The sequence below is a fragment of the Melospiza melodia genome, chromosome 2 (genome assembly GCF_035770615.1).
Source record: "Melospiza melodia melodia isolate bMelMel2 chromosome 2, bMelMel2.pri, whole genome shotgun sequence".
Taxonomy (NCBI): domain Eukaryota; kingdom Metazoa; phylum Chordata; class Aves; order Passeriformes; family Passerellidae; genus Melospiza; species Melospiza melodia.
The window spans coordinates 143,927,485-143,952,977 of record NC_086195.1 but is presented as its reverse complement, the minus strand read 5'-3'; the positions used below and the strand labels follow the sequence as shown (position 1 = coordinate 143,952,977).

The 25,493-nt window shown below is 45.0% G+C and overlaps 1 protein-coding gene and 1 non-coding gene across 12 annotated transcripts in view; both read left to right on the top strand.

Moving 5' to 3' along the window:
- Nucleotides 1–2,926: 2,926 nt before the first annotated feature.
- The window catches only part of SYNJ1 (synaptojanin 1), a 48,562-nt gene continuing 25,995 nt past the window's right edge, over nt 2,927–25,493 (top strand). For 9 of the 11 annotated variants that reach the window (XM_063150290.1, XM_063150288.1, XM_063150289.1 and 6 more), the window contains exons 1-13: nt 2,927–3,000; nt 4,261–4,404; nt 10,941–11,027; nt 11,370–11,637; nt 13,936–14,161; nt 15,397–15,480; nt 15,977–16,038; nt 16,321–16,417; nt 16,725–16,894; nt 18,693–18,774; nt 19,959–20,111; nt 23,127–23,292; nt 24,485–24,508. In XM_063150290.1, coding sequence (XP_063006360.1) covers nt 4,281–4,404; nt 10,941–11,027; nt 11,370–11,637; nt 13,936–14,161; nt 15,397–15,480; nt 15,977–16,038; nt 16,321–16,417; nt 16,725–16,894; nt 18,693–18,774; nt 19,959–20,111; nt 23,127–23,292; nt 24,485–24,508 — 1,543 coding nt within the window. In that variant the 5' untranslated portion in view covers nt 2,927–3,000; nt 4,261–4,280. The remainder of the gene's footprint in view (nt 3,001–4,260; nt 4,405–10,940; nt 11,028–11,369; nt 11,638–13,935; nt 14,162–15,396; nt 15,481–15,976; nt 16,039–16,320; nt 16,418–16,724; nt 16,895–18,692; nt 18,775–19,958; nt 20,112–23,126; nt 23,293–24,484; nt 24,509–25,493) is intronic. The other 2 variants (XM_063150286.1, XM_063150287.1) reach the window with 2 other exon arrangements.
- Nucleotides 23,644–23,765, top strand: LOC134415294 (small nucleolar RNA SNORA17). Its single transcript, XR_010027028.1, has one exon. It is a non-coding gene; the product is annotated as a small nucleolar RNA SNORA17 (small nucleolar RNA).

Below are 25,493 nucleotides of genomic sequence, written 5' to 3'. Positions count from 1 at the left end.
GCCTTATGTCAATCTAGGAAGAGCAGCTAGAGCCCAAGTACAGCCCACATTACAAATTCCAACTCCCCATGGTTTGTCCTACTGAAGCACGCCATGCGGCAGGGCAGAACAGCTCCGGCACAAATACCCGCAGACACCCGTGACACAGAACGTGACAAACAGGGGGACATGAAACACGACACATCATGCTTGTGGTGAGGGTCTCGAGGGAAGAGGGCAAAAGGGACCCCAAAGACGCACTAGGGAACACGGCACACCGGACAACACGACACAGAGCGGAGCTGTTCTGCACTGCCCGCCTGAAAGCTGCCATCAAAAGTAGAGCCTCTCCCTTTAGCTGTCCTAAGAGGCCCTTGAAGAAGATTGCTTTTCCCTCTGCTCATTTTTAAATCTGCCCCATGAACTCCCAACCCGCTATTCTCTCATCTCCAGGCCTTGGCCCCCGACTTATCTTTTGGATGATCGGTGATGGGAATCCACGTTGCATCTGAAATGAGTCTGCCTCGGATGGCTCTGTGATGGCCTGTGAGCCTCTTGGTCAGCTACAATAAAGAAAACCAAAACCAAAGTGTGAGTCCAGAGTTATGGGGGCCAAATCCCAGCAAGGCAGCTACTTGCCCTCTCCTGAGTGTGCCCGGCTCCCTCAGGCTCCAGCTTCATCCTGATTCCAAGGCTGTGGCCTTCATTAGGAGTGGCACCTGGGTTAGAGGAAGGCAAAGTTAAATGGCATTGCTGTGAGTGCAGTGGATGAACTTGTGTGCTGTAAGACATGGGAATGCCTCTGCTAGGCTTCTGAACACCCTTGGATGCAGGGGGGCCCTCAAATAAACAAATAAACACCCTTTCTCACCCTGCTGCCTGCAAATCCCCCCTCCCAAGAACTCCTAACTGGATACCTGATCACCCTCCCTCCTCCTAGTCACAATCCTGAACTCACCTGAAGCCTCAATCTCAAACATCATCTTTGGCACTAGGAAGATCCCTCTTATAACATGAAATATCTGCTGCAAAATATGTTGTAATTGACACAACCAGGAACCTCTAGAAACTGTGCTCCTCCTGAAACCAAGAAGACAACAGAACACGAATAACACAAGAAATTGCAAAGGTACTTTACCACCCCTAAGCTCAAAACCCAAAATCATGAGCTTAAATACTTCCTGTATTCCATGGTGCTTTCTTCACAGAGTTTTTCAAGCCTCTGTTGCTTCAGATGCCCAAAAACACCTGCTGGAAACACACTGAGATGAGCTAAACGAGCCTCCTTACTGAAATGAGAGGAGAGCTCTTACCCCAGTACATCCCATAGAGGGAATGAAGGCCCTCAGCCAAGGCTGGGGTTAATATACCCCTGATGGTGCCCGCCTCTCGTTCCCATGGCACCCGGGAAAAGGGAGGGGTCGAATCCCACTGGGTATAAAAGCCCTCAGAGCAGCTGCAGCTTTTTGGCTCTGACTCAGATTCAAGGGCAGTAAAGGGCTCGTTATAGAAGAAAGCTCTTCAGAAAAATAACAGCGCTTGGATTTTTGTAATAGCTACTTGGAGCAGAAGAACAGAAAAAAACTGGTAAGACGTAAAACTTTGTGTTTAGGTAGCATAGCTAGATAAATTGGATAATTGGGTAATTTGCTGTTAACTTACGTAATTATTCTTTGTTTCACAAAAGCTGTCTAATAAATTCGCACCCAAAACTCCAGCAGCCCAGCTAGCCCTACCAAATGTGTATGTTTATACATACAGTAAACAAAACCAAAATATCAATACTACCTATCACAAATATTTGAAAGAAACTTCTTGAAATTAGTCCTACCTCAAATACAAACCAACCCATCTGGAAAGTTCGCTTCACTCAAAACACAAATTACACAGAGTTAATAATACCGAGAAATGAAACAACATACCATATGCCACCAATGAATATAATACTGAAGGAAAAAAAACTACTTTTTTTTCATTTTGTTTCTTTTTTAACTATTTTTTTTATTAGCTAGAGCAAAAGATTTTGCCAGGATTGTAACAACAGCAACTTTTTCTTCTTCTGAAATGTCCCTTCTCATTCCCTAATTCCTTACAACTTCTGAGTGTAAATCCAAGCAAAAAGGGAAATTCGTGCACTTGTGCGTTCGATGCTCCTGTCAGATTCTCTGTTTTCCTCCACATCTTCTTACACTTTCAGTCTTCACGCTGTTCTGCTGCCATGAGTTTGACAGAAGAATTGGTAAATATTAAGAGAGGATTTCCCTCCCTCGCCCCCTCCCGTCCTCCCTCCCCAGAGCTGGTTTCCTCAGTGCATTTCACTTAATCCCAAGCCTGCAATGATGCATGCTCCCCACAAGGCTGACAGCTGTTCGGCTAAATTCAGCTGTTGTCGGCTCAACTCGGAGATTGTCGGCCGCATTCGGCTGTATTGGTCTCTTCGGCGCGGCTCGGCTCGCTTCGGCCGAACTCGGAGCCGCTCTGTGCGCTCGGCTCGGACAGCCCTGCCAGGGATGCTGGGGGTGGGACTGTTGGCATGTCAGTGCAGGGCCAGGGGTAGAACGCGATAATCCTTGTGGGTCCTTTTCTAGTTCGGGATATCCCACGGCTCTATCCCATGACTGCAGCTGCAAGACGCTGGCTTCAGACGGCTGTCAGCCGAGCCGGGCCGCGGTGAGTGTGGCAGCGCTGTGCCCGGCGCTGTGAGTAGGGCAGCGCTGTGAGTACGGCAGCCTTTGCCCGGCACTGTGACTCGAAGGCGGCTCTGTCCGCACGGCTGCTCCCGAGCCCGTCCCTCGGGTTCCGCTCCTCGCGGTGCTCCCGCAGCGGCGGCTCGGCGCTGGCTGTGCTCGGTTAGTTCAATCCAGAGCTCCGTCCCGGCTCGGGCCAGTGCCCGCCCCCGGCTCCTCCCCTCCGGGGCGGGCGGCGCAGTGCGGAAGGAAGGAAGGAAGGAAGGACGCGGGCCGGGAGGAAGCGGATCCCGCCGGTCCGCGGCACCGGGCGGGGCGGCCGGGCGGGCGCACGGTGAGCGGGGCGGCGCCGCGGGCCGGCCGGGGCTCGGGGGACTCCTGCGGGCTCCGGGCGCTCCTGCGGGATGGGCCAGGCCGGTCCCTGCGGCGGCCCCGCGGGGTCGGGCAGAGGCCGGGGCGGGCGGTGCGCGCTGATCCGAGGGCACGGAGGTGCCGGCAAGGGAGGGCAGGCCCCGCAACGAGAGACCCTCGCTGTGCCCGTTCTGCCGATTCTTAGCACGGCGATGGGGCTGCTCTGGCGTTTGTTTATGGTTTGCTGCGCTGAGAGAGTTCCGGAGGGGTTTTTAGGATCGCACTCGCGTGTGGCTGGCAGGCAGCGTCACCAGCACGGCACTGCGATGCTTCGGCCGCCGCAGGGCAGGGTTTGCATCCAAATCAAACGCTGCTTTCGTGAAGGAAGGCGGGGGGAAAGCCAAAAATAGGTTGACGTGTTTGTTCAGTCCTTTGAAATGTCTTGATGGCTTCAGTGTTTAAAATATCCTGTCCTTTTGTACAAGGGCAGAATTGGTGAAATAGATCTAAAAATTGAAGGCTCTCCGTCTGCTTTTGGCGCTAGTATACCATTAAGGTGGCTGTTGTTCTTCCGTATTGCTGGTAGCTGGAAAACCTTTTTTTGTTGTATTTCCCTGAGAAGAAATCCTGTTTATCAAGTTTTGGGTAAGAAATTTAAGCTAAAATGGAGTAGGGTTAGATTTAGGTGTGCTCCCTGAGAAGGTGTTGAGGCCCTGGGACAAGGTGCCCAGAGAAGCTGTGGCTGCCCGATCCCTGGAATTATCCAAGGCCAGGTTGGACAGGGCTTGGATTAACCTGGGATACTGGAATGTGTCCCTGCCCATGGCACGGGGGTGGCACTGGATGAGCTTCAAGGTCCCTTCCAACACAAACCAATGTGGGATTCTGTAAAATTCTTGTTGTCTTAAGCAAGCTATCAAATAAATCCAGATGTTGAAGGGTGTTTCTCTGGTTAGTTCTGTTTTTGAAACACTCTTATGCCATCTTTAGGTAATCCCTGTATTTTTTTGGACTTAGAGAAACCAAATCTCATGAGGTAGGATGGGGGAGCAGGGGATTTGTTGTTAGTTTTTGTTCAACGCGTGAAATCCCTGGGAAAGGATTCAAACCAGCTTTGCAAGGGAGTTTCACTAACACCGTTCTGTTGCCTGGGCTGCCCATGCTGAGGCACCATGGCTTTCAGCAAGGAATACCCAGTCTATCACAGGCTGGATCACTAACACCATCCATCTTGTGTTGCCAGGGCTGCCCTGCCGAGGCACCATGGCTTTCAGCAAGGGGTTCCGAGTGTATCACAAGCTGGACCCGCCTCCCTTCAGCGTGATGGTGGAGACCAGGAGCAGGGAGGAGTGCCTCATGTTCGAGTCCGGAGCCGTGGCTGTCCTCTGTGAGTCCATCTGGGTTTGTGTGGTAGGGGTGGCACACCTGGCGCTGTGTGAGCCATTTCATTTGGGGGAGGGAGAGAAGCAACTCTACTGCTTTTCTGTCTGCTGATGAAGAGGCTTCTGGTTTAAATGAGTAAAGAGACAGTTTCTTATCTTCATCTGTAGAGAGAGAGTGTTGCACGTTTCATTACGTTTCTTTATACATCTATATTTTTGTGTCCACTAAACTTTCTTACGATTGCCTCCAACATCACCTTGTTTCTTGGGTTCTGAACAACCCTATTTTGAACATGTGATAACTCGCTGACCAGCTAATTCTGCTGTTGCATTTCATAGCAATAAATTCTGTGTTCTTGAATGTTATATCATAATTTGGTTTTATCTCATTTTGTGTGATTTTTGATAGCTTTTTGGTTTTTAGCTTTATTTTGTCACTATATTTTTCACCTCCCTCTAGACTGAGTATTGCTCTGTCTTGTAATAAAATGAGTAATATTTTGAAGCAGGATGTCTTGCATTGCAAAGTTATTTTTACATGTCTTAAGTGAAAAATGCATGAAGATAGTTCCTTAAATTTTTGCCCCCTCCTTTTTTGTTTTGCTGGAGAACACTAGAACGAGAAGTGCAGAAGAGAACCTTAAGGCCTCTACATAGACTTTTAAAATATGTAATATTATAAAATGTGTTTGTGTTCTTTAGGAAGTCAAAGCACGTGGTTGCACAGCTTTCCTGAGCTGGATTTTGGCTCCTCTGCAGAAAGCTTTCATTCCATGGCAGCAGTTTTCTCCTTAGCCAGCACCTGTTAGAGGCCAGGCAGTGACTGATGTGGCTGCTGCACCTGTGTGATGGTCCAGGTGAACAGTGGGTGCTTTGCTCCTGTTTTTAAAATTCTGCGGTTTCTTTTCCTGGTACAGTTTCTGCTTGCCATGGCTTTGGTAGCAGTATCCATAAGGCACTGTGGTGTGGATTTGGGATAAGTGTCCAGTCATAAAGGCAGCAAACAGTTTTAGTGCAAGCTGTGAAATATTTTGAAGATTTGTGGAACAGGTTGTTTTATCCTTTTTGGTAATTATGGAACATGCTTGAGCTGCTTAAGGGCTAACAGATGAGAAATGGTTTATTCCTGAAGGTTATGCTGGAAAAGGGCAGTTAGTCACTTCTCTTGGCAGGGTACACTGCAGGCACCTGGATAAATGGCCTTTCCTAAGAATTAAATCCTGTGTCACAGTTCTTGCCCACCTTGTTGTTACCAAGCAGAGGAAGGCAGCCCTGAAGGAGCTTGGAAGCCTCTCTCCCCTTGTGTTCTGCGCTTAGGGGTAGCTCATCATTAATGTGCACAGCTGTGTCCTTGGGGTTCTCACTGGTGGGTTAGGTCACAGCGCATGCTCATTCTCAGCTGGAAGTAGTTACTGAGCATTGTTTGCAGTGAGCTTAACCAGGAGACAGGTTATTCTTTCTCTCTCTGGTGCATGGGCATAGTTTTCCAGTGAATATTTACAGTGGCATTTTGCTTTAATTCCCTCTGTTTTATTTCCACCTAATTCCTTAAATTCTTTAGGTGCTGATACTTTTCTTAATGGTTGAAGATCACAGTCTTAAACTGACAGCAGAAAAGACCCAGGAGTCCCCTGGCTCAGGTTTCTTTCTTCTCTTTTTCTGCTTGGTGTTCCCGTCTGGTATCTGTTCTTTTTAGCACATATTTAAAGGAGCACAGTTATTACTACTTGGGAAGATTTGTGAAGTGTTGCTTTATCTCACTGGTCGTGTCACAGAATCCAGCCAGAAGATTGCAGGCTGTAGCTGTACAAACTTACAGGTGTTTGCACAAAATATAGACCAAGTTAATGCTATACTGCTGTGCCTTGGGCGAGATTTCCCATGTTTGTAAAATCGCTGTGAATAGACAGGAAAATGGTCCGACCAAGTATATATCAATGTAAATCCAGAACAGCATCACTTTAAACTGCCAAAAGCTTCTGGGTTTTGATGATGGTGCTGCCGCTTTTTAGAGTACAAAAATTGACAATGCTGACCTCAAGACTGTTAGACATTTTCCCAAATATTTTAGTAAATACTGGAGATGAATTAACACGTTTAGCCTTACAGCTGATCATAGTTCTTAGCTGTGTGTGGAGTGGATAATACATGCACAGCAGAGTAGATAATACCTGCACAGCCCAGTGAAATACGTTTTAGCATAACTGATTCATGTGGCTCAGTTCTGAGAGCCTTAGTGAACTGCAGCTCCTGGAATATCCAGGTACAGAAATTTGGTGTTGAAATGGGCTATGAGAACGGAGTGGAAGCTTACTGATCCTGCAGATGCCATCTTAAAGGAAGCACGTGTGTCACTGTGCTGAGGGAAGGATAAAACTGCTTTAACCTTCCTCCCCATGCCCTCGGTGTGGCTCTGCGGGATGATTCAGAGGATTCAGCCCAGCCTGGGTAGGAAATGCTGCACGGCTCAGGTGGTGCAGCACCTGGCGTTCAGAGTGTGTGCCATGTGTTGTTCCCGTCAGCCAGGTCCGAGGGAAGCAGGGAACAGGGTGGAAGGAATGGTTCAGAGGTGGTAGTTGTGTAACCCCCAGTCTGAACGTGGGAGCAGCCCAGGCCATGCTTCTCCTGGAGGTGCTCTGTGTGGGTTATCTCATGTTGCTGTGGCTGATCACCTGAGCCATGCTTTGCTTTCCTGTGTGCATTTAACACCTCTTTGGTTGGTATTGGGTTACTGGAGTGTGGGGATCCTTCTCAAACCTGCTGAGAGCACCTGGGTTTAAATGCCAGCAGCTTCACTGCTGAGTTGTTTGGATTTTAGTGGGAGGGTGTCATAGATGTGTTTTTGCTGCATGGGCAGTGTATTTTTCCTTTGAAATAGGGCTTTCTGAGATGTCTGAACTGGATAGGTTTCCCTGGCTGGGCAGGAGTGTGTTCTCTCCCTCTCCTGCTGGTGACTCATCCCACATGAGTGCTAAGCTGTCTGTGCTCCTGTCCCTGCCATGGAGAACATTCTGTCTGATAAACACAGAGCCGTTACTGTCACGGCATCCCTGGGACCTCAGTGTCGCTGCAGGTGGGAGCAGGGGGAGCACACCTGCGCTCAGTGCCACTGCAGGGCTGAGCAGGGGAGGCACACCTGGGCTGCCGGGATCTGTAGTAACCTGTGTGTACCCTGGTAGCTGTTCACTGCCATGGGGAGCAGTGGTACTCAGACCACTCCTTAGAGAGGAGATCCTTCCTTGCAGATCAGCCAAGGTGGTCTCAGCAGGCCTTGAAAAGCAATGTGGCAGGGTTTTCTCATCCCCAGCATTGTGAGCTGAGCCAAAAAGAAGAGGTGTCAAAAGTAATAAAATAGATATTTGGTTGGTTAATTTAATAGGTGAAAGTGGTGACTCTGTTCTGATTGTGGTAATATTTGGGTTTTAGCTTTAAGTTAAATACCAAAAATCTGACAGTTGTAATTTGACAAAACCCTTGAAAACCTTAGTCTTAAAAGATCAATACCAAATGGTGTTCCTAAATTTTTCACAATTTTTTCATATTTTTTAGGTTCTAAACCTTTTAAAATGATAGTTGTGTGGGCTTTGTCTCGTCTAGTGTAAGTTAGAAGTCCTGGGTCTGAAGGAAAAGCATTCTGAGAGTCCCATGTTCTACCTGGGAACTGTAGGCACTGACTGAAATGTGCTGTCTCATGCCCCTGTGAGCACGCCAAGAACAGAGAAAGCCTACCTGGTGACTTTCAGTGTGATCCGACCCTTTCAGGTGTTAAAACTGGGAAACTGATCTCTGCATCTGGAATGAAGGGGAATACACGTTGAAGCAGATTATCCCAAAAACAGTATTGTTGATGGGGTTCCATTTCTGTAAAACTGGGAGGGCTGATGTATTCCCTTCAAAATCGTGGAATTGTTCACCTTTGGGGTTCCATTTCTGTAAAACTGGGAGGGCTGATGTACTCCCTTCAAAATAATTAATTGTTCACCTTTCTTGTGAGAGTCGGTGATTGAGCAGGTGTGCTTTTTACAGATGGTGTTTTAAAATGCTCTTGGCTGTTAATCATTAATAAATAGTGACTTGAAATTTTGTTGTTTTTCTCTTGACACTGCAGATTGGGTTTTCTCCAGAGTACATTACAAATGAATTTAAAAATCACTTTGCAAGTGTTGTGATCTTGTGCAGTTTTTTGTTAGTTTGGTTTGGGTTCCTTGGTAGTGCCTAACAGTGATCCTGCAAGGATAAAACCTTTCTGTTTTTGGAGGGCTGCAGATGGGGTCAGTGGGACTGGTGCCTTGGGCTCTCAGAGAGCAGATTTGGCCTGTTCAGGAGGCTGGGTAGGAGTCCTTGGGAGGAGAAAGGGAAGGAGTGTGGTGGAGCTGTGTCTGCCTGAGTCCATCGTGGTTTGCAGAAGCTGCAGTGCTTTTCCTGGATGTTGTAACGCTGCTGACCACAGCAACTTCCTCACTGGGCACTGCCTGGAAAGCAGAAGCCTGGTGGGCATGGACCAGGGCCGGATGGAGGAAATGATGCCAAATTTGACGTTTTCTCATGTGAACTTTGGCCTTAAAAAACAACTTGAGGTGGGAAAAGTGCAGGCAGTGTGAGAAAGAAACGCTGAGGAGGTCACTGTGGAAAAGCTTTGAGGTCACACTGAATTGGGGCCAATGGAAATGAAAAGCATGGCATGAAACGCTTGTGGTTGGATCTTGGGCACTTTAAGCAAACAGCAATTGACCAGCCACAGTAAGCTGCTCTGGTTTTATTTGATTAGTTGGTTGGTTTTGCAACCCTTTGCTACTCTATTGGCCTTTGTGGGCCTTTTTTGTTGGTCTGAATTTGCAAAGCCCACGTTACTTAATTTACTTTTTGAGGCTTAGCAAGGATATCCAGCATTCTCTGCACTGGAAAAAGAGAATAAATCCATGTGGGACAGAAAAGGCGTTGTTCTGACATGTCACCAAATCCCAGCAGGCGCCTCTAAGGAAAATCCTGCAAGAAGTTTGAAAGGAAACCTGATCTTTCCATAATCATTTCAGTTGTGGAGGGAGAACACAGCAGCTTTCTGGGAACTGAGTTTAGAAGAGTGCGTTGGTATCGTGAAACCCGTTCTCAAAAACAGACTGAAGGAACCAGGGTCTGAGGTTTAGGAGTTCTTCCCAGCGCAGTGGTTTTCTGGTTAAGAAAAACGCAGTTTGGTGATGCTCACAAAATGTTTTTAGATGAGCTGCAGGTTCTTAGCACTCACCCTGGGTGAAGACTTCAGAAGTACATCTTCATATTGCTATCAAACTATTTTTATTACATCTGTATTAAAGGAATATTAGTGCAATAAGGTAAAGAAAATTTTAAGAAGTCCACTGAATAAAACATTTAATAGGGTTGGATTTTAGGCTGTGGTTAAATAATTGTTTAATCTATTTTAAGTGTCTGATCCACTTTAATGAAAGAGCTTGCGGATATTTGAACACAAGGGTTGTGCCTGTGCACAGGCAGGGCTGTACTGATCTTTGGGGATGCTTGTTGGGAAGAGCAGTTCTAGGTAAAATAGAGGGTTTTTATTCTAAATAAAATAGAGATTTTATTCTAAATGATGCAGCTGATGTGAGAGAGAGGACAGCAGAATGCCAGAGCAGATGGGCGTTTTGATTTACTCCTCTCCATGTCATGTCCTGAGGTTTTCAGTGCCAAAGCAGAACGGTGCTGATTGTTGGTAGCCATGAAATCCCGATCCCTGCAGATCCAGTGGCCAGGCTGAATTGTTGGTGTTCCCTCCTGGTGCAGTCGTGGTCGTGAGCAGAAGCTCAGGCCAGGTGGGATCCAGGGATCCTGCTGCTCTGGCTGTTACAGTGCTGATGGAAGGGCTCAAATATTCACTGAACTCCCAGGAGAGCCATGGCAGATAAACTTGAATTTCTTCTAAAATATGACAGGGCTATTTTGTGGGTTTTGTTTCAAAACTGCCTGTGGAAATTGTGTCTTCCCCATTCATGTAAAACATGGCTTTTCAATACCAGTTTTTGCAGACCTGCAAGAGTTCTGATCTGCTTGGAATATTTCTAAGATAGTTAAAATGGACTTGTAATAGTCTTGTGCAGAGATAACACTGCCACATGACAGCTTTATTCTTGGAGAAAAAGGGTCATTTAAAAAGGATAATTTTTTTTTCCATGAAAAAAAACAACATTAAGCACTAATTTTAATTACAGGAGAGCCTTCTCAGTCATCTGATTTGTCTGTGCTGTACATGCTTTTTATAACAAGAGATGATGTTGTTAAAATGCCAGTGTTCTCCTTTAATGTCACTTGGAGTTTTGCTTTTTTATTGCTGAAAAACATGGCACGATCATACTTTGTCATAGAGTCAACCCCTCATTTTCCATTATCAAGTGCCATATGCTCATGCATTTTGATTTCTCTCCAGAAGCCTCAGTACGCAGCTGCTTTGTGATCCCTCAGTTTGGAGTTTTCAGTGTGGAGTGTCTCGTTCTCACTGCCATAGTACTGGGGCTTTTACATCAGCAGATCTTTCATTTCCTCTCCCCAGCCTCTGCAGAAAAGGACACAATCAAGAATACGTACTCCAAAGTCATGGATGCGTACGGGCTCTTGGGTGTGCTAAGGTTAAACCTCGGTGAGTCAAAGATGTGAAACTTGTGTTTTTCATTTGGGCCCAACCCTGTGCTGCTCCTGTGCAACTGCATCTTTGCAACAGAAACTGGGCTTATTTTTTTCTGTTTGTGTGGTTTGATTTTTTTCTTTGCAGACTAACTTAGAAATTTGGAGCACTCCCAGAAATGAGGGAGTGGACAAAAATAGCTTCTGTTTTTGCAATCCCTGCTGTTTGCGGAGTAGTTTCTCCTTGGCATTGGCTCTCTGTGCATTTTCAGGCACACTGGGGTGGGTTTGTGAGCCCTTAGTACAGGAATGGATCAGCACCTGCTCTGCTGAGATGCGTTCTCTCCCTGTGCGGCAGGGGACACGCTGCTGCACTACCTGGTGCTGGTGACGGGGTGCATGTCCGTGGGCAAGATCCAGGACTCGGAGGTGTTCCGGGTGACGTGCACCGAGTTCGTGTCGCTGCGCGCGGACCCTGCGGACGAGGACCGCGTCTCCGAGGTGCGCAAGGTGCTCAACTCGGGCAGCTTCTACTTCGCCTGGTCTGCCACGGGGGTCAGCCTGGACCTGAGCCTCAGCGCCCACCGCAGCATGCAGGAGCACACCACTGACAACAGGTTCTTCTGGTGAGTGCACAAGTGCTCTGGCAGCGTTACACCGTGAGTTCCTTTGCACAGTAATGCCTGGCAAGTGTTTGTCCCTGTCCTTACCAGCTCTTACGTGTGCACCTTTCTCCCACAAACCTTGGCATTGATTAGCATTACTCCAGCTCTGAGGGCAGAAGTGTATTACTAATGACAGGCTGTTTCTGTGACCACTTGGAAGCTTCTTAATTGGAAGGCACAGATTTTTCACTGCTTATATTGTATTTTCATCTGAACATTGCCTGTGATGTTGTGTTTCAGTTTTGGTGCCTCCTAATTCTTCAGTTGTGTCAGTTTTTTAAATGGGTGTGGTTATGAAACTTAACAGGAAAAAATTACTGTTTTTTAGAACATTCTGAATTCTAAAATTATGTGTTGTTTATAGATAGATTCCAAGGGGGTTTCCAACATGTGAAAGCACTTCAAAAGTTTTGTTACTCAAAAAATTGTGATTTTCCGGGTTTTGTTGAGACAGCTGGTGGGCTCTGCTGCAAAGTGCGCTTTGCTTGGCTGCTGCATTCACTCTTATTTTACTGGATTTTTTTGAATAAAGTATTGTTTAGAGAGAGAATTTTTGGTGAGAGGAATACTGCTCTTTCTGTCGATCAGCAGCATAAATAATGCCAGTAATGCACCCTGACATGTCAGAAATTCTCTTCCCCTCAGCTTTTGCTAAAAATGCTCTGTGTGTCCAGGTGTCTTGGTAGGGTGCTGAAGATTTGGCTTTACACCGTTAGAACAGGTGAAAAGCTACATCCGTTCCCCTCTGCTGGCCAAAATACACCCAACCAGCTCCAGCATAGGAGCCAGTGTTTCTCTGGTCTCAGTCAGGTAGAGGAATCTGATCAGAATGTAATGCAAGAAAAAATTGTTAAGGAAATAAATAAGCTCAGGTTTTCAGAAACATTATTCCTTGATGTAGGTTTAGAGGGCTTGTAGAGACCGTGCTGTTTGTCCGTGCATCTGGAAAAACACTTGGCTCTCCATGGATCACTCAGGGCTTCAGAGAAACAGTGCCTGGTAACCCTGTCAAAGTGAGCTGGGCTGGTTCTGACCCCTGCTGTAAAACTCTGGCAGTGACCCTGTTCTGTGGGTTTTTAGCAAGGACCAGTCCTGCCAGGAGGTGGCTGGAATGTCCAGATTCCAAGGTCTAGAAATGCAACCACTGAAAGCCAAGAACAGGAAGTATTCTTGCATATGCACTGAAAGTCAAGAACAGGAAGCATTCTGCATATGCACCTCAGTGAGCTTCCTGGGGGTTTTCCTGCTCAGAGTGCCCAGGGGAAGACTTTTTCCTGTGTGTCCTATTATAATGCACCTGTATACTCAGGTTTAGGATGAAAAGGCTAAAATTTAAGAGCTAGAGATTTACAATGCGTTAGAGAGTTATAATGAACATGCTGTTTGCAATTCCAGTAGAGTTTTCTGGGCAGAGGCACAACCAGGCATCTTCCTGGAATTGGCTTTTCTTTGCTGTGCTGAAAACTTTGCTCCCTTTTTATACAAGTGAATGTTTCCAAAGAGGATGAAAAGCCAAGCCCCACTAGAGTGAGGCAAACAGAAAATCTCACAAAACCCAAACTTAAGTCTATCTTGCGTAATGCAGCATTGCTTAGTGCTGGTAAGTGTGCAGGTACATTCAAACTGTGGATCTTCCTTTCATGTGAGCAGTGACTGCTGTTAGAGAGTCATGTATGCAGTACATGGAGTACCAGCACCCAGCCCTGAAACTGATGTTTAAAAATGAAGAGGGCCAATTGGCTGGGAATGTGTTTCTGGGAGCCTTTCTCGAGACCAGGTTAGGGTTAGGTGGCATGTAATGATGACATATAATGGAGTATTCAATATCTATTCTATTGTAGCTTTATTTTGTGGTGGTGTGAGGTTGAGTGGGGCTTTACACACTACAAAACAAGTAACCCTGTCACTGGAATCCTGTCATGCTTTCCTGGAGTCTGTAATCTTTGGCTTCTCCAAAAAAGGCTGAGCAGAGCAGTATAAACAACTTAGTGGTTTTTTTTGTTTTTTTTGGGGGGGTGACGAACAAGGGCTATGAAGGTTATTATTTTAGGGTCATGGAAATTGATAGCTTCACCCTGTTTTCTTATTGTGCTATTTGCAATTTCAGGAAGAGAGTTAATGAGAGTTATATCACAAAACTGTAGCATGCCTGTTTTCCTGGTCCCATTGGTGTTAGTGGGTGTGAAATGCAAGGAGTTAGCTTAAGAGTTGGAGCTGAGTTGCAATTCCCTCTGGTTGTTTGGCTGTGTTCCCCTGCAGGAACCAGTCCCTGCACTTGCACCTGAAGCACTATGGGGTGAGCTGTGACGAGTGGCTGCTGCGGCTCATGTGTGGCGGGGTGGAGATCAGGACCATCTACGCGGCTCACAAGCAGGCCAAGGCCTGTCTCATCTCCCGGCTGAGCTGCGAGCGGGCGGGCACCCGCTTCAACGTGCGCGGCACCAACGACGACGGGCACGTGGCCAACTTCGTGGAGACAGAGCAGGTATGGCGTGCCCCAGTGCCCACAGCCGGGCTGACGAGGCAGTGGAAGCCCTCAGTCACTGCAATGGTGAGATTCCTGCTCTAAATCAATGTATCACAGGTCAAGTCTGGCATCAGCAGGTATTGGAATGGTTTCTTTGATGCTAAATGAGGAAGCTAAGCAGGTTATGTAATTTGATGATCTTGGTTTTTAGTGTGGCTTATGGCAGGGCATGCCTGGGGCTGAGTTACAGCAGCTTAAGAAGGTGCTGAACTCCTGTGGGTGCCTTTGCTTCCCCTGAGCCCCTGGAGCTGCGTGTGCCCCTTCTGGCCTGAGCTAATCTGAAGCAAGAGAAACAGGCAAAAGGGATTTTGGGCAAATACCGAAACACTGGAACCTTGTGGCTCAGGAAAGATAAAAGCATTGCACTTAGCACAGCTCCTCTGGAAGGCAGCCTGTAGAGCCACTGTCCTTCTGCTGCCTTGGATTGTCATGGCTCTGCCGTCATCACACAGAAATGTGAGACCCTGCTAAATCCTTTGTGCTGGCTTGCCTTGGTAGCCTGTTCCTGCCGGGGTGGTTCCTGCAGGGGTTGTTCCTGTGTTAGTGCTTCCAGGTTTCTTTGGCTGACTGACTCCTTCCAGAGCCCAGTGACTGAGGGAGGATTCCGTGCAGGAAGGGCTCTGCTTGTGCACCTCCAGTGCCAGTTGTTCAGTCAGAACACCCTTGTTACACTTGCTGTGCCCAAGTTTCCTGGTGTGCCAGTGTTGCTGAATGGCTGTGCTGTGTTATTCCACTGCAGTTTTCCTTTCCTGTGTTATTCCCCTGCAGTTTTCCTTTCCCGGGTACTTCATGGACTGTGATACGTTGGTTTCTGATGCAGAAAATCTGTGCCAGGGCTCTGAGTGGGCTGCACAGTGATTCTCTGTGCATTGGTGTTCATTTTAACTGTTCCTGCAGGAAGGTCTTACCAAGTTGTTTCAAACATCCTACTCCTAGTGCAGAACTTACTCAAGGCCAAATAATAAAAGCTGTGTTTCTGTACACGTTGTGAATTTGGATTCTGCAGGGGACCATGAGAGTGATGGAATTTGTTGTAGGAATTGTTCAGAGTCTTGGAAACAGTGTTTTAGTTTGTAGTGTGAAGTGTGTGATGCATAAATATATTGTATTTGCTCCATGTTTAGGTAAAGCTAAGATTTTGAGAATCTTACACTGTGATAATTATTAATACTGTGCTTTACTTTCCTTACCAGGTGATCTATTTGGATGACTCTGTGTCATCTTTCATACAGATTCGAGGATCTGTTCCATTATTTTGGGAGCAGCCAGGACTGCAGGTGAGCAGGAGATAGATTCAATGATACAGATAATTGTTATTCATGTCCTTTTAAACATCATCCAGTAGCCTTTGGGCTCTGCTTCCCAGCTGCCTGTGAGGATGAGGTGGTCCTTGAGAGCATGTGGGTGCTATTGTGTCTCACCAAACCTGCTTCTCTCAAGTCCAAAAGTTTCTTTTGTCCATTCTTTGTTCCATGTCTCCTCTTGGAAGTTCTTTTTCCTCTTTAAATGGGTTATCCAAGGACATTCACGGAGGCTGTTTTCTTCTGAATTGCTCTTGAGGAGAAGTGTTCTCAAGAATAAGGATCAAGAGTTACTGCAATACAATTTCATCACAATTTTCTGGAAAGAGGGACTGATTCAGCTCCTACTGCTGTGGCACATTTCTCACAGGAAAGGTTAAAGTAGTTTGTGCCTTGCAGGGACTCTGGGTCCTTTAGACATAACAGCATTTCTCTCCAAACAAGACAATTGAATGTGCTCTTGGTGTTGTAGGTGGGATCCCACCGTGTCAGGATGTCAAGGGGCTTTGAGGCGAATGCACCAGCTTTTGACAGGTAAAATCATCTCAAGGTTTTGCTAATGCACTAAAAACCTCTGATAAGTTCTATCCCATCACAGAGATGGGATATGTTATTCCAAAGGGGAGGCTTTGTCTGTACAAATGTGGAATTGAGCAAAGCTGGGAACTTGGTGGGGATTGCTTGTGCCTTTCAATGCTTTGTTGACAAGTGTGAATAAAATTTGTTTGATACTTTCCAACTTCTCAGTGTTGCAGGTGTTGCTGTTAATTTTTTGTGTGCCAGAAAATGACTGTGGGATTTTTCTTCTGTTAACAGGCATTTCCAAACACTTAAAAATTTATATGGCAAGCAAATTATTGTAAATTTACTGGGGGCAAAGGAAGGGGAGCACATGCTCAGCAAAGCCTTCCAGGTGAGTATGGCAGTTCTTTCCCTGTGCATATCCTTGGAATTTGCTTGTTTGCAATGAAGCTCTTAACAGAGCCCCTGGGGGAGTAAGGGACAAACGTGACTTTGTGACAAGGGAAACAAAATGCACATGTGAAATATTAATCAGTTCTGAGTGATTAATTTCAATGGTGATAAAAGTGGTTTCATTTTACCTAAAAGAAAGCTAATAAAAGCACTTTTAAAATATTAGTAATCTCTTGTTTAGCTCCTACTTCTGTGTGTTCAGGTACTGGTATATTGATACTTTTTTTTTCTGTTTCCAATGCCAGAGCCATTTGAAAGCATCTGAACATTCAGCTGATATCAAAATGGTGAACTTTGACTATCACCAGATGGTTAAAGGTGGAAAGGCAGAGAAACTACACAGCGTGCTTAAACCTCAAGTCCAGAAATTCTTGGAGTGTGGATTTTTCTATTTTGATGGGAAGGAAGTGAAAAGGTTTGTGTGTACAGCTTTCCTCAGATTAAAATGTGGTGCTGGGATGTGTTTCACCCCTCAGCAGGAAGATAAGAGAAAGCATGTTGCCTCTGTTATTGCGGTTTTAGTGTATCTGGGTGATCCTTAACAGCTGAAATATGAGTCACCATTTTACTCTGGTGAGATCTTCTCTCATTCTGTGTGTGCTCTAAAAATCTCTAAAGATGATCTCTGTGAGACATTCAAGGGGCAGGAATTAATTTCAGGCCTTTCACCTCAGGATTTTGTGAAAGGGTCAATGATCCCTTTTCTAGCAGGCAGCCACATGGAATTAATGTCTGTTTTTCCATCTTGCTGTGTAACAGGCTGAGCACTTCCCTCGGTGATGGACCCACAGTGCCATTTTTGTGTGGTGTAAATGTTTGTGTTCAGGACAGTGGTTTGGCTGTGCCTGGATCCCCTGTTTGAGAGATTCCATTCTCTCCAGCAGGATTGAGATGCATGTATCCTGCTCTGTCCTTATTCTTGATTCTTGGAGCAATGTTCGTGTTCAGGACAGTGGTTTGGCTGTGCCTGGATCCCCCATTTGGGAGATTACATTCTCTCAAGCAGGATTGAGATGCACATTTCCTGCTCTGCTCTGTCCTTATTCCTGATTCCTAGAGCAATGGCTGTTCTCATCTCAGCAGGAAAAGAGAAGCAGGGATAGAATAGGCAAGACTCCTTCTCTGCTCCCTTCCACACCCTTAGTCCTTTTAACTAATGCAGGGCAGGGTGCTGAGTGAGGCTCTCCCTGAATGATGAGGGGATGAGCTCCAAAAAGCTTTAAAAGTGGCATTTTGGTTTTAATTGGGGGATTCAACTAATGTCATCACAAATGAAAATTCAATAGACGGAAAGCAAAAAAGAGTTGTGGCTTGTGACAGCTCAAGGAGTTGTGTTAATAGAAGGTGGTTATGCTTGTGAGTTCATAAACTGTCTCCCTTGGGAAATGTCAGGCTTTTTGCTTTGTGTTTCAAATCAAATGCAGAGACATTAATGCTAAAAAGGAAAAATCTTGAAGCAAGTTGTTCAGAACTTGCAGTTTTTGGTTAGGTCTCTAAAGGTGCTGAAACCACCCTGCCTTTGGTGGGCAGTGTGCAGTGGGAATGCCACCAGTGAGGGATAATGTTGTGTCCTTGGGAGACCCATCAGTGTTTGTACTCTGAGCTGAGCAAGCAGCCCATGGTTGCTGCTGAACATGATCCTGTTGAGAGCTTCTAGCAGGAGTTCCTGGGCTTTTCCCAAAGGAAGTGCAGCAGTCCTGAGTGCTTACAGGCCTCAAACATCCCTTGGGCTAAAGGGGAGAGGCTCGTTTTTCATTTTTATCAGCAAGTACTGAGGCACTGGAATTGGCTTTAGTTAGATCATAAATTCCTGTTACTTTTAGTTAAAGAAAATTCAAGAACTGACTCAGTAGGTTTGTTTTTTTTGTTTTCTTTTTTTCATTTTTGTTGTAACTACGAGTTATTTCTCTCTGAGGTTCTTTGGAAGTGTGTTAGTTTAAGTGCTTGAAAAGAAACCTTAATCTCGCATGGCACTTAACCAAGCAAGGAGGACTGGGAGCAGGGGAAGCAGAAGGACTGATGTGATTTGCAGAAACAGCCTGAGCTGTGCTCAGTGAGCACGGGAAGCTCACCCTGTGTTGCTGCCACGTTTATTGTGTCCTTGTGGGGCGCGGACAGTGCCCTGGTGTGCTGCTCTGTCCCTGCCTGTGCTGAGGAGCTGTGTGCTGGGTGAGTGATTTCAGCGTTTCCCTGTCCCGTTGTCCTTGGCGCAGGTCCCAGAGCGGCACCGTCAGGACCAACTGCTTGGACTGCCTGGACAGGACCAACAGCGTGCAGGCCTTCCTGGGCCTGGAGGTAGGAACTGCATCCAGCTGGGCTCTGGCTGGGAGAGCAGCCTCACCTTCCCTGGGAAGGGCAATGGGCTTTTCACAGCTGCATCCTACAGTGGGACCTGCTTCTTGGCCTGACTGCCAGAGACAAGGCCTTCAGCGTGTTTGGAAATGCAAATACATGCATGCTGCAAGGTCAAGCCATTATCCTTCTGTTTTCTGAGTTTTATTGAGTTAAAATCCCCCTCTTAAGAGGAATTTCTGTGACAACTTACAGGTGTTGGTTTTGGAACAGACCTATCTGATTGTGGACTGTGTAGTGCTTGGCTGCTGCATTTACCCAGTTTGCTGTGGCAGAAGACTCTTCTTACATTTTTGATGTGTAGAGTCCTTAGATGTCAAACATAGCTATCTAGCTCTGTTTTTTCCTGTCATATCCTTTTAAGAACTGCATAAATACAACGGTTTTTTTTAAACCAGGTGTGCCAAGTTTTTCAGCAATGAGAATTATTATTTCAGCTGAAGTATGAGAGCTAAAAGTATACAACTAATTAATAAGGGAAATGGCTAATCCTGAGGAACTGCTTACTTTAATTTAAAATGCTATTAAATGAGATATGTGAATTCTTACTTGAAGACAGTAATACTTAAAGTAACAGGTACTGAACTCTACATGACCCCCTAAAATTATCAGAGCAAGCACCCAATTTCTAAACTTCTTGTCTATTTCTTCCTTATTTTGTTTTGCAAGTTTCCTTTTGTATCTTTTGTTAATTGCTGCCCCGCCTTCAGAATTGTGCTTTTGCCATTCTGTGTCTGTTATTTGAGGCTCCTTCTCCTTCTGTCAGACACCCTAAGGTTTTAAAGATTTGTAAAAGCTCTTGAAAATGGCTTTTGTGTTTAGTTTGGTGAACTTCAATGTGAAAACATTTACAAATCAGCTATGTATTTTTTTCCTGTATTACTGCCTATCTTCAAAGGAAGAGGCAGTGTTGGTGCTGAATTACATGTGTGATGCAGCCTTTCAAGCATGTTGTGCTGACAGTTTGCTCAGAATGAGACATATAAACCCACAGGATTTGTGGGGGTTTATACATATCTTCTGAAAAACACAACATGCCTTATAAGAAATGTATTTGAAGTGGGGTTATTTTTTGTTTTGGTTTGGTTTGCTGGGTTTTTTGCTAATGCTGTGTTCCCCTGTTACAGATGCTAACCAAGCAGCTGGAGGTGCTGGGGCTGGCTGAGAAGCCTCAGTTAGTGACTCGCTTCCAGGAGGTTTTCCGATCCATGTGGTCTGTCAATGGGGATTCTGTCAGTAAGATCTATGCTGGAACTGGAGCCCTTGAAGGAAAAGCAAAGGTAAAGTACATCTCCTCAAATGCTTCACCAGTGTTCAGTATGGGTTTGAATGAATTCTACCATTAATTTAGCAATGATGAGATTTTATCTTCAAAAAGCTGCTCTTTGTAATCCTAAAACAATCCCAAACAAAACCCAACCAACCAGAAAAATTAATTTGAACGGTTGGTTCTGTTGCTAACCAGGTCATGTTCCTGTACATCCCTTCCTAGCCATGCTCCTGCCTCCCACGTAACACTATTCTGTTGGATAATTCTGAAATCTTCCATTTCTTTAGAACATAGCTCAGGAAAATGTATGTTTGAATTAGCTTTTGTGTCTTTGAATACTTTTACTTTTCTCTCTGTACCTCTCCTATTATTTCGGTTCCATTCACTCTATCTCCTTGTCAAGTGTGTTTGATGGGATGTTGTTCGTGTTTTTCATGTTTAATACTGTTAATACTAATCCAGTTGTAGCCTGGTGGGTTTTGTTTGTGTGTTTGTCCAGCTTTATCTTCTTAGTTTTGCAGTCACTGAAAAACCCCAGGTTTTGTTTCCACCCTGCTTTTTAAGGCTGTTAGAACAGTTCCATGCTCCATGACAGTGTCATGTTTCTCTTCAGCTTGTTTTGTCTGGGTTGATACCTGACTTGTTCCCATTTTCTAATGCTGCCTTTTGTTGTTTTCCTCCCAGTGTTGCTTCTTTGTTTCCCTAATCCTGTCCTTTGCCAGACACCTGTCAAGACAAATGTTGGCTCGTAGCAATTTTTGCCCTTAGTTCCTTCAAGAATGTCTTTTCACCCTGTTCTTTCTGCTCAGGAATGTGCTGCTCCTCATTCCATGTCACAGCCCATGTACCCGCAGCCAGCTGTTCTGGGTTTTCCATCATTTGAGCAGTCACTCTGTGCCAGGGTCCTTCTCTGCTCATGTAGGAGGTGTCACCACAAAATACATAAAAAACTAAGTTACCAAATCAACTTGTTGCTTGTTCTGCCCCTTAACTGGTGCACACCAGACTTCTTCATTTGGGAATTGCTTGTATTTTACTGTTGAATGGAATTTGGTTCAAGATGTTTAGTTTTATTTTCTTACAAAAATGTCACCTAGACTGCCAGGCAAAGTGCAGTAAGTATTTTATGGAGTGTCTCCCCTTGTCTTGGTTTTGCCATTCAACCTTCATTCCTTTCCCTAAATTAATAAATATACATTTAATCTAGTTCATTTGGCTATATAGATGTATTTTTTTTACTTTAAAAGATGCATTTAATATATTTCCATTTTTAATGTTCAAAACACAGAGTAGATGGTCCTGGTTTCAGTTGGTTAAACCACCACAGTACATTTACTCTGCTGTCTTTGGAATAATTCTGAATCCCTGGCCTGGAACAACTCTTAATTAGTACTGCATCTCATAAATCAAATCCCACATCTCTAACATGAGTCCAGTCTGTTCAAAGAGGATCTTTAATGCTTGCAAAACCATACAATACTTGCTCTTGTTTCAATTAAACCTGACTCAGTATGTTTTGAGTACTTTGAGTGTATATTTTAAAATGTAGTTTTTAAGTTGCATTCTCATTTCTCAAATGAAAAGTTTGATGCCTCAAATTGTTCCATTTCCTACTTGTCAGTTTGATTCTTCAAAGCCCAAGAATACTTAGAAGTAAAAATACAGAAATTTCACATGAGAGAAAATAATTTTAACCTTAAGTGTGTTAATATATCTTTCTATACTGCAAACCAGTTCTTCTAAAAGCATTGTAATACTTGTTCCATCTAACTCCTTACCTGCTCTTTCCTTTGCTTTCTCGGGGTTCCTTTCAATTAATTGCCTGGTATGTGGATGGTGAGTGTGGATTTTTGGATCACCAGTTGTACGTTGTGTGCCAGGGAGGGGAGTGCATCCTACCAGAATTGTGTTGCGATGAGTGCTCCCCACACCCATGCCCACTGTCTGCCAGGAAGGGAGTGCATCCTATCCCAATCCTATTGCACAGGGTGCTCCCCACAGCACATCGCCGTTGTCTGCCCAAGCCACTTAGCCTTGCCAAAAGAGCAGCTTCTGTCTTGCTGCCTAGTTCTGAACTAAATCCTAGGGCAGTTTTGTTAAGCTTTTGCCTTCTTTCCACATGCATTTAAGAGACTCATGGACAGTGCAAGCTGTGAACTTGGGAGTATTTTGTATAATAACACAATCCTTGCAGCATCCCTGATGGAGCCCATGCAGCACCAGGTGTTTGTGTGTGCCCAGTCAGCACTGCCAGGTTTGGGATTGAGCACCAGACTGCCTTCTGTGTTACTTACATTATCCTTCAGATGTGTGTGACCCCAGGTACATCTGCCTCAGCAGCACATTTCCCTGCAGACCCTTGTTCAGCCCAGGTGTAGGACACTGCTTCTCTGGGCTGCAGCTCAGTCAGGCCACAGTGAGCAGAACCCGTGTCTGGGTGTGTGTGTGGCCACGGGTCAGTGCCTGTGCTCCTTCTGGGATGCTGCATGACACTTGCATGTCGTTTCAACAAGTTAAGGGTGGTCTTAAGTCGAAGCTCTCTCTGGTTTTAACATGGGTATTCCAGAATGTGGATTCTGAACTCCTGAGTGCATAAACATGTACATTCACGTGTCATGGCATTTGGATCCGAGTGCTTGCTCATTTCTCACTATTTGGGGAAAAGCCCAAAATCCCTGTCATGGTCTAAACATGGCACTATAGCAAATTAATTTTTAAAGAGCTAGGGTTTAGGGAAAAAAAAATCCCCTCCCTGCAGTATTTTGTTTAATTTTATTTCATTTAATTTCCATCTGCTTGTTAGATACGCCTTGTAGGTATTGCTGTGCTTTTTAGCATCTGGGCTGGGGGTGGGGGGAATCACATGTAGCCCAGTAGGCTCAGACAACTTGATTTTACACTTAAAGAAGAGAATTGCCTTAGCCCTTAAGATCATTAACACAGTTTGCATATATTACTGAATATTGCCAATGTATTGTGAGCAGTGTCCGACATAAAATATTCTATACGTGTTCCTCCCCAACAGGCTGGGAAGCTGAAGGATGGTGCTCGTTCTGTGACCAGAACGATCCAAAATAACTTTTTTGATAGCTCCAAGCAGGAGGCCATTGATGTTTTGTTGTTGGGAAATACCCTAAATAGTGATTTAGCAGATAAAGCACGGGCTCTGTTAACCACCAGCAGTTTACGCGGTATGTGTCTTTCAGGATTTTCATCTCTCATAACTATTGCTTTAAGAAAGCTGTATCGAGTTTGTTTTCAAAGCACTGTTGGAAAGTATAAATGCTATTTCATGTTCTCTTGGCTTATTAAAATATGGTAGTTACTTCTGCTTTACTAATAGTGCCGAACTAACGTGCTGCAGAAATTGCTTTACCTGTTTGTGGTTTTTGGGTCAAGTTCTACATCAAAACCAGACAGATTTTGATGAGGAACTCTGCTTGTGCAGGGCAGCCACGTGAGGGTTGGGGGTTTTGTACCAGGAAGGGGGTTCCCCTCATGAGAGCAGGGTGTCAGTGCATCCCCAAAGAGGTGTAGCCTCTGTGGCCCCAGAATTGCAGTCAGTCCCATGCTGTGCAAGTCTGGTGGCCAAGAAAATAGTGGGTCAGTCACAGGTTTGTGTCCAGCCCTCTCCTGGGACATCAAAGCTACAGAAGCTCATATTTGGGCAGAGAAGGAACTGAAATTTGAATCTTCTTTCCAAGATCCCAGATAGTAATATTCTGGGTTACTGCAATTTTTAGGGAAACGTTCTTAAATTTTCCTTTTCATTTTTTTTTTCCTTCTCCCAGACACATCTTGGAATGAGGAAGAATATGTCAAAGCTCCCAAAGCTCCAGTGCAAATTTCTGGCTCAAGAGGGAAATAGTTGCCCAGCTGTAGCCTCATGTTGAGGGTCCCCATCTTCATCCAATGTTTAGGCTGAGGGAGTGGTTTTGTCCCATTTGTTTAGCACAAGGTTTCAGGTTATTGTGGTTTTTTCCTTATATCTGAAACCTGGTGAATCGGCCTCACCCCAAAATGAGTTACAATTTGTTGTCATTTGCTGTCCCTTTATCCTTTCTGTGTTTGCAGCTCCTGAGGGCTGAGGAGCATTAATCCCTCTGGCCTGAGATCTCCCTGCATTCTGTGCTAGGTGCCAGGTTAACCAGAGGGGTACCCCAACATGTGTGAATCCATTGTTAGGGAGAAGAGGATTTGCTAACCCTGGTGTGAAACTGGGTAGATTTCGCAGCACAAAGCATATGCCTTAGCTGATGCCAATGGTTATGTGTAATAAATTGTGTATTAACAGCATGTTCTCTCACACATTGCTGGAAAATCCTAAAAAGCAATAAGTTATTTGACTAATCTTTTCTTGTTTCCCTCTTACTGCATCCGTAGTTTCAGAGCAATCATTGCAATCAGGTATAGTATAGCACAGTAAAATAAGCTGTAAATCCCTGAGCAGCTGCTGCTGTCCTCTGGCTTCTCTTGTGTCTGTGTGATACTGGGCTGTGGGCTCACATTGTCCTGGTGGTGTTGGGATCTGGCATTCCCGTGCCCTAACATCCTTTAGTCCAATAAAAGTGAGAGTGTAAGAGGTGAAAATGCTGCATTTGAGCTTGGGTGTGAGTTAGGAAATGAGGCAGCTGATTTGCTGGGTTTTCCTTTTTGCACATGCCCCAGCTGCAAAGGAATTTTCCTCTTTATCTGATTTGGAGGCTTCTGTATTTCTGCTTTGTTTAGTATAAGAGGTGAAATTCTCCAGTACAATGTGTAATTTCATCTTACTTGCTGCTAGAAGGTTCCACTTGCTTGTGTTCATGCAGGACACTTGTCAGCTGTGCAGCACTTCCTGTTCTTGTTCCCAGAAACCATTATTTAAACTAAAATATTCCTAATGCTCTAAAATCTATGCAGAATTTACTGGGTATTGAGCAAATTTAAATGGCCCTTTCATTGGCCGGTTTTGCTTTTCCTGTATGTCTTTTACTCCACCTGCTTAACTCTCAGTGAGTATGTAAAGAATGAAATGTGAGTCGCAGGCAATGTCTGATATTAAGTGATTCACTGGCATCTTGTCAGTGTAACCAATGCTCATTGGAATGACTGCTCACACTCACTGATGCTATTGCCTTCTATCTTAGAGCTCTGGAAGAAAAGCCAGCTATTTTTTAATATATTTATCAATTACTGTTGGTATTATTTGTGTCTAATTTTTGTTATTTAGTAGAATTAGATTTTTTTTGTAAGAGTTATAAATCAACTATTTTTTAGCATTTCAGGGCTTCAGCTGGATACGAATTGCATGTATTGAAATATTCCTACAGGAATTTGGAAGTTTCAGTGAAACAGTTCCATCAAGTTCCAACAGTTCCATTCAGTTGCACAGAATATTCCCAACAATTTT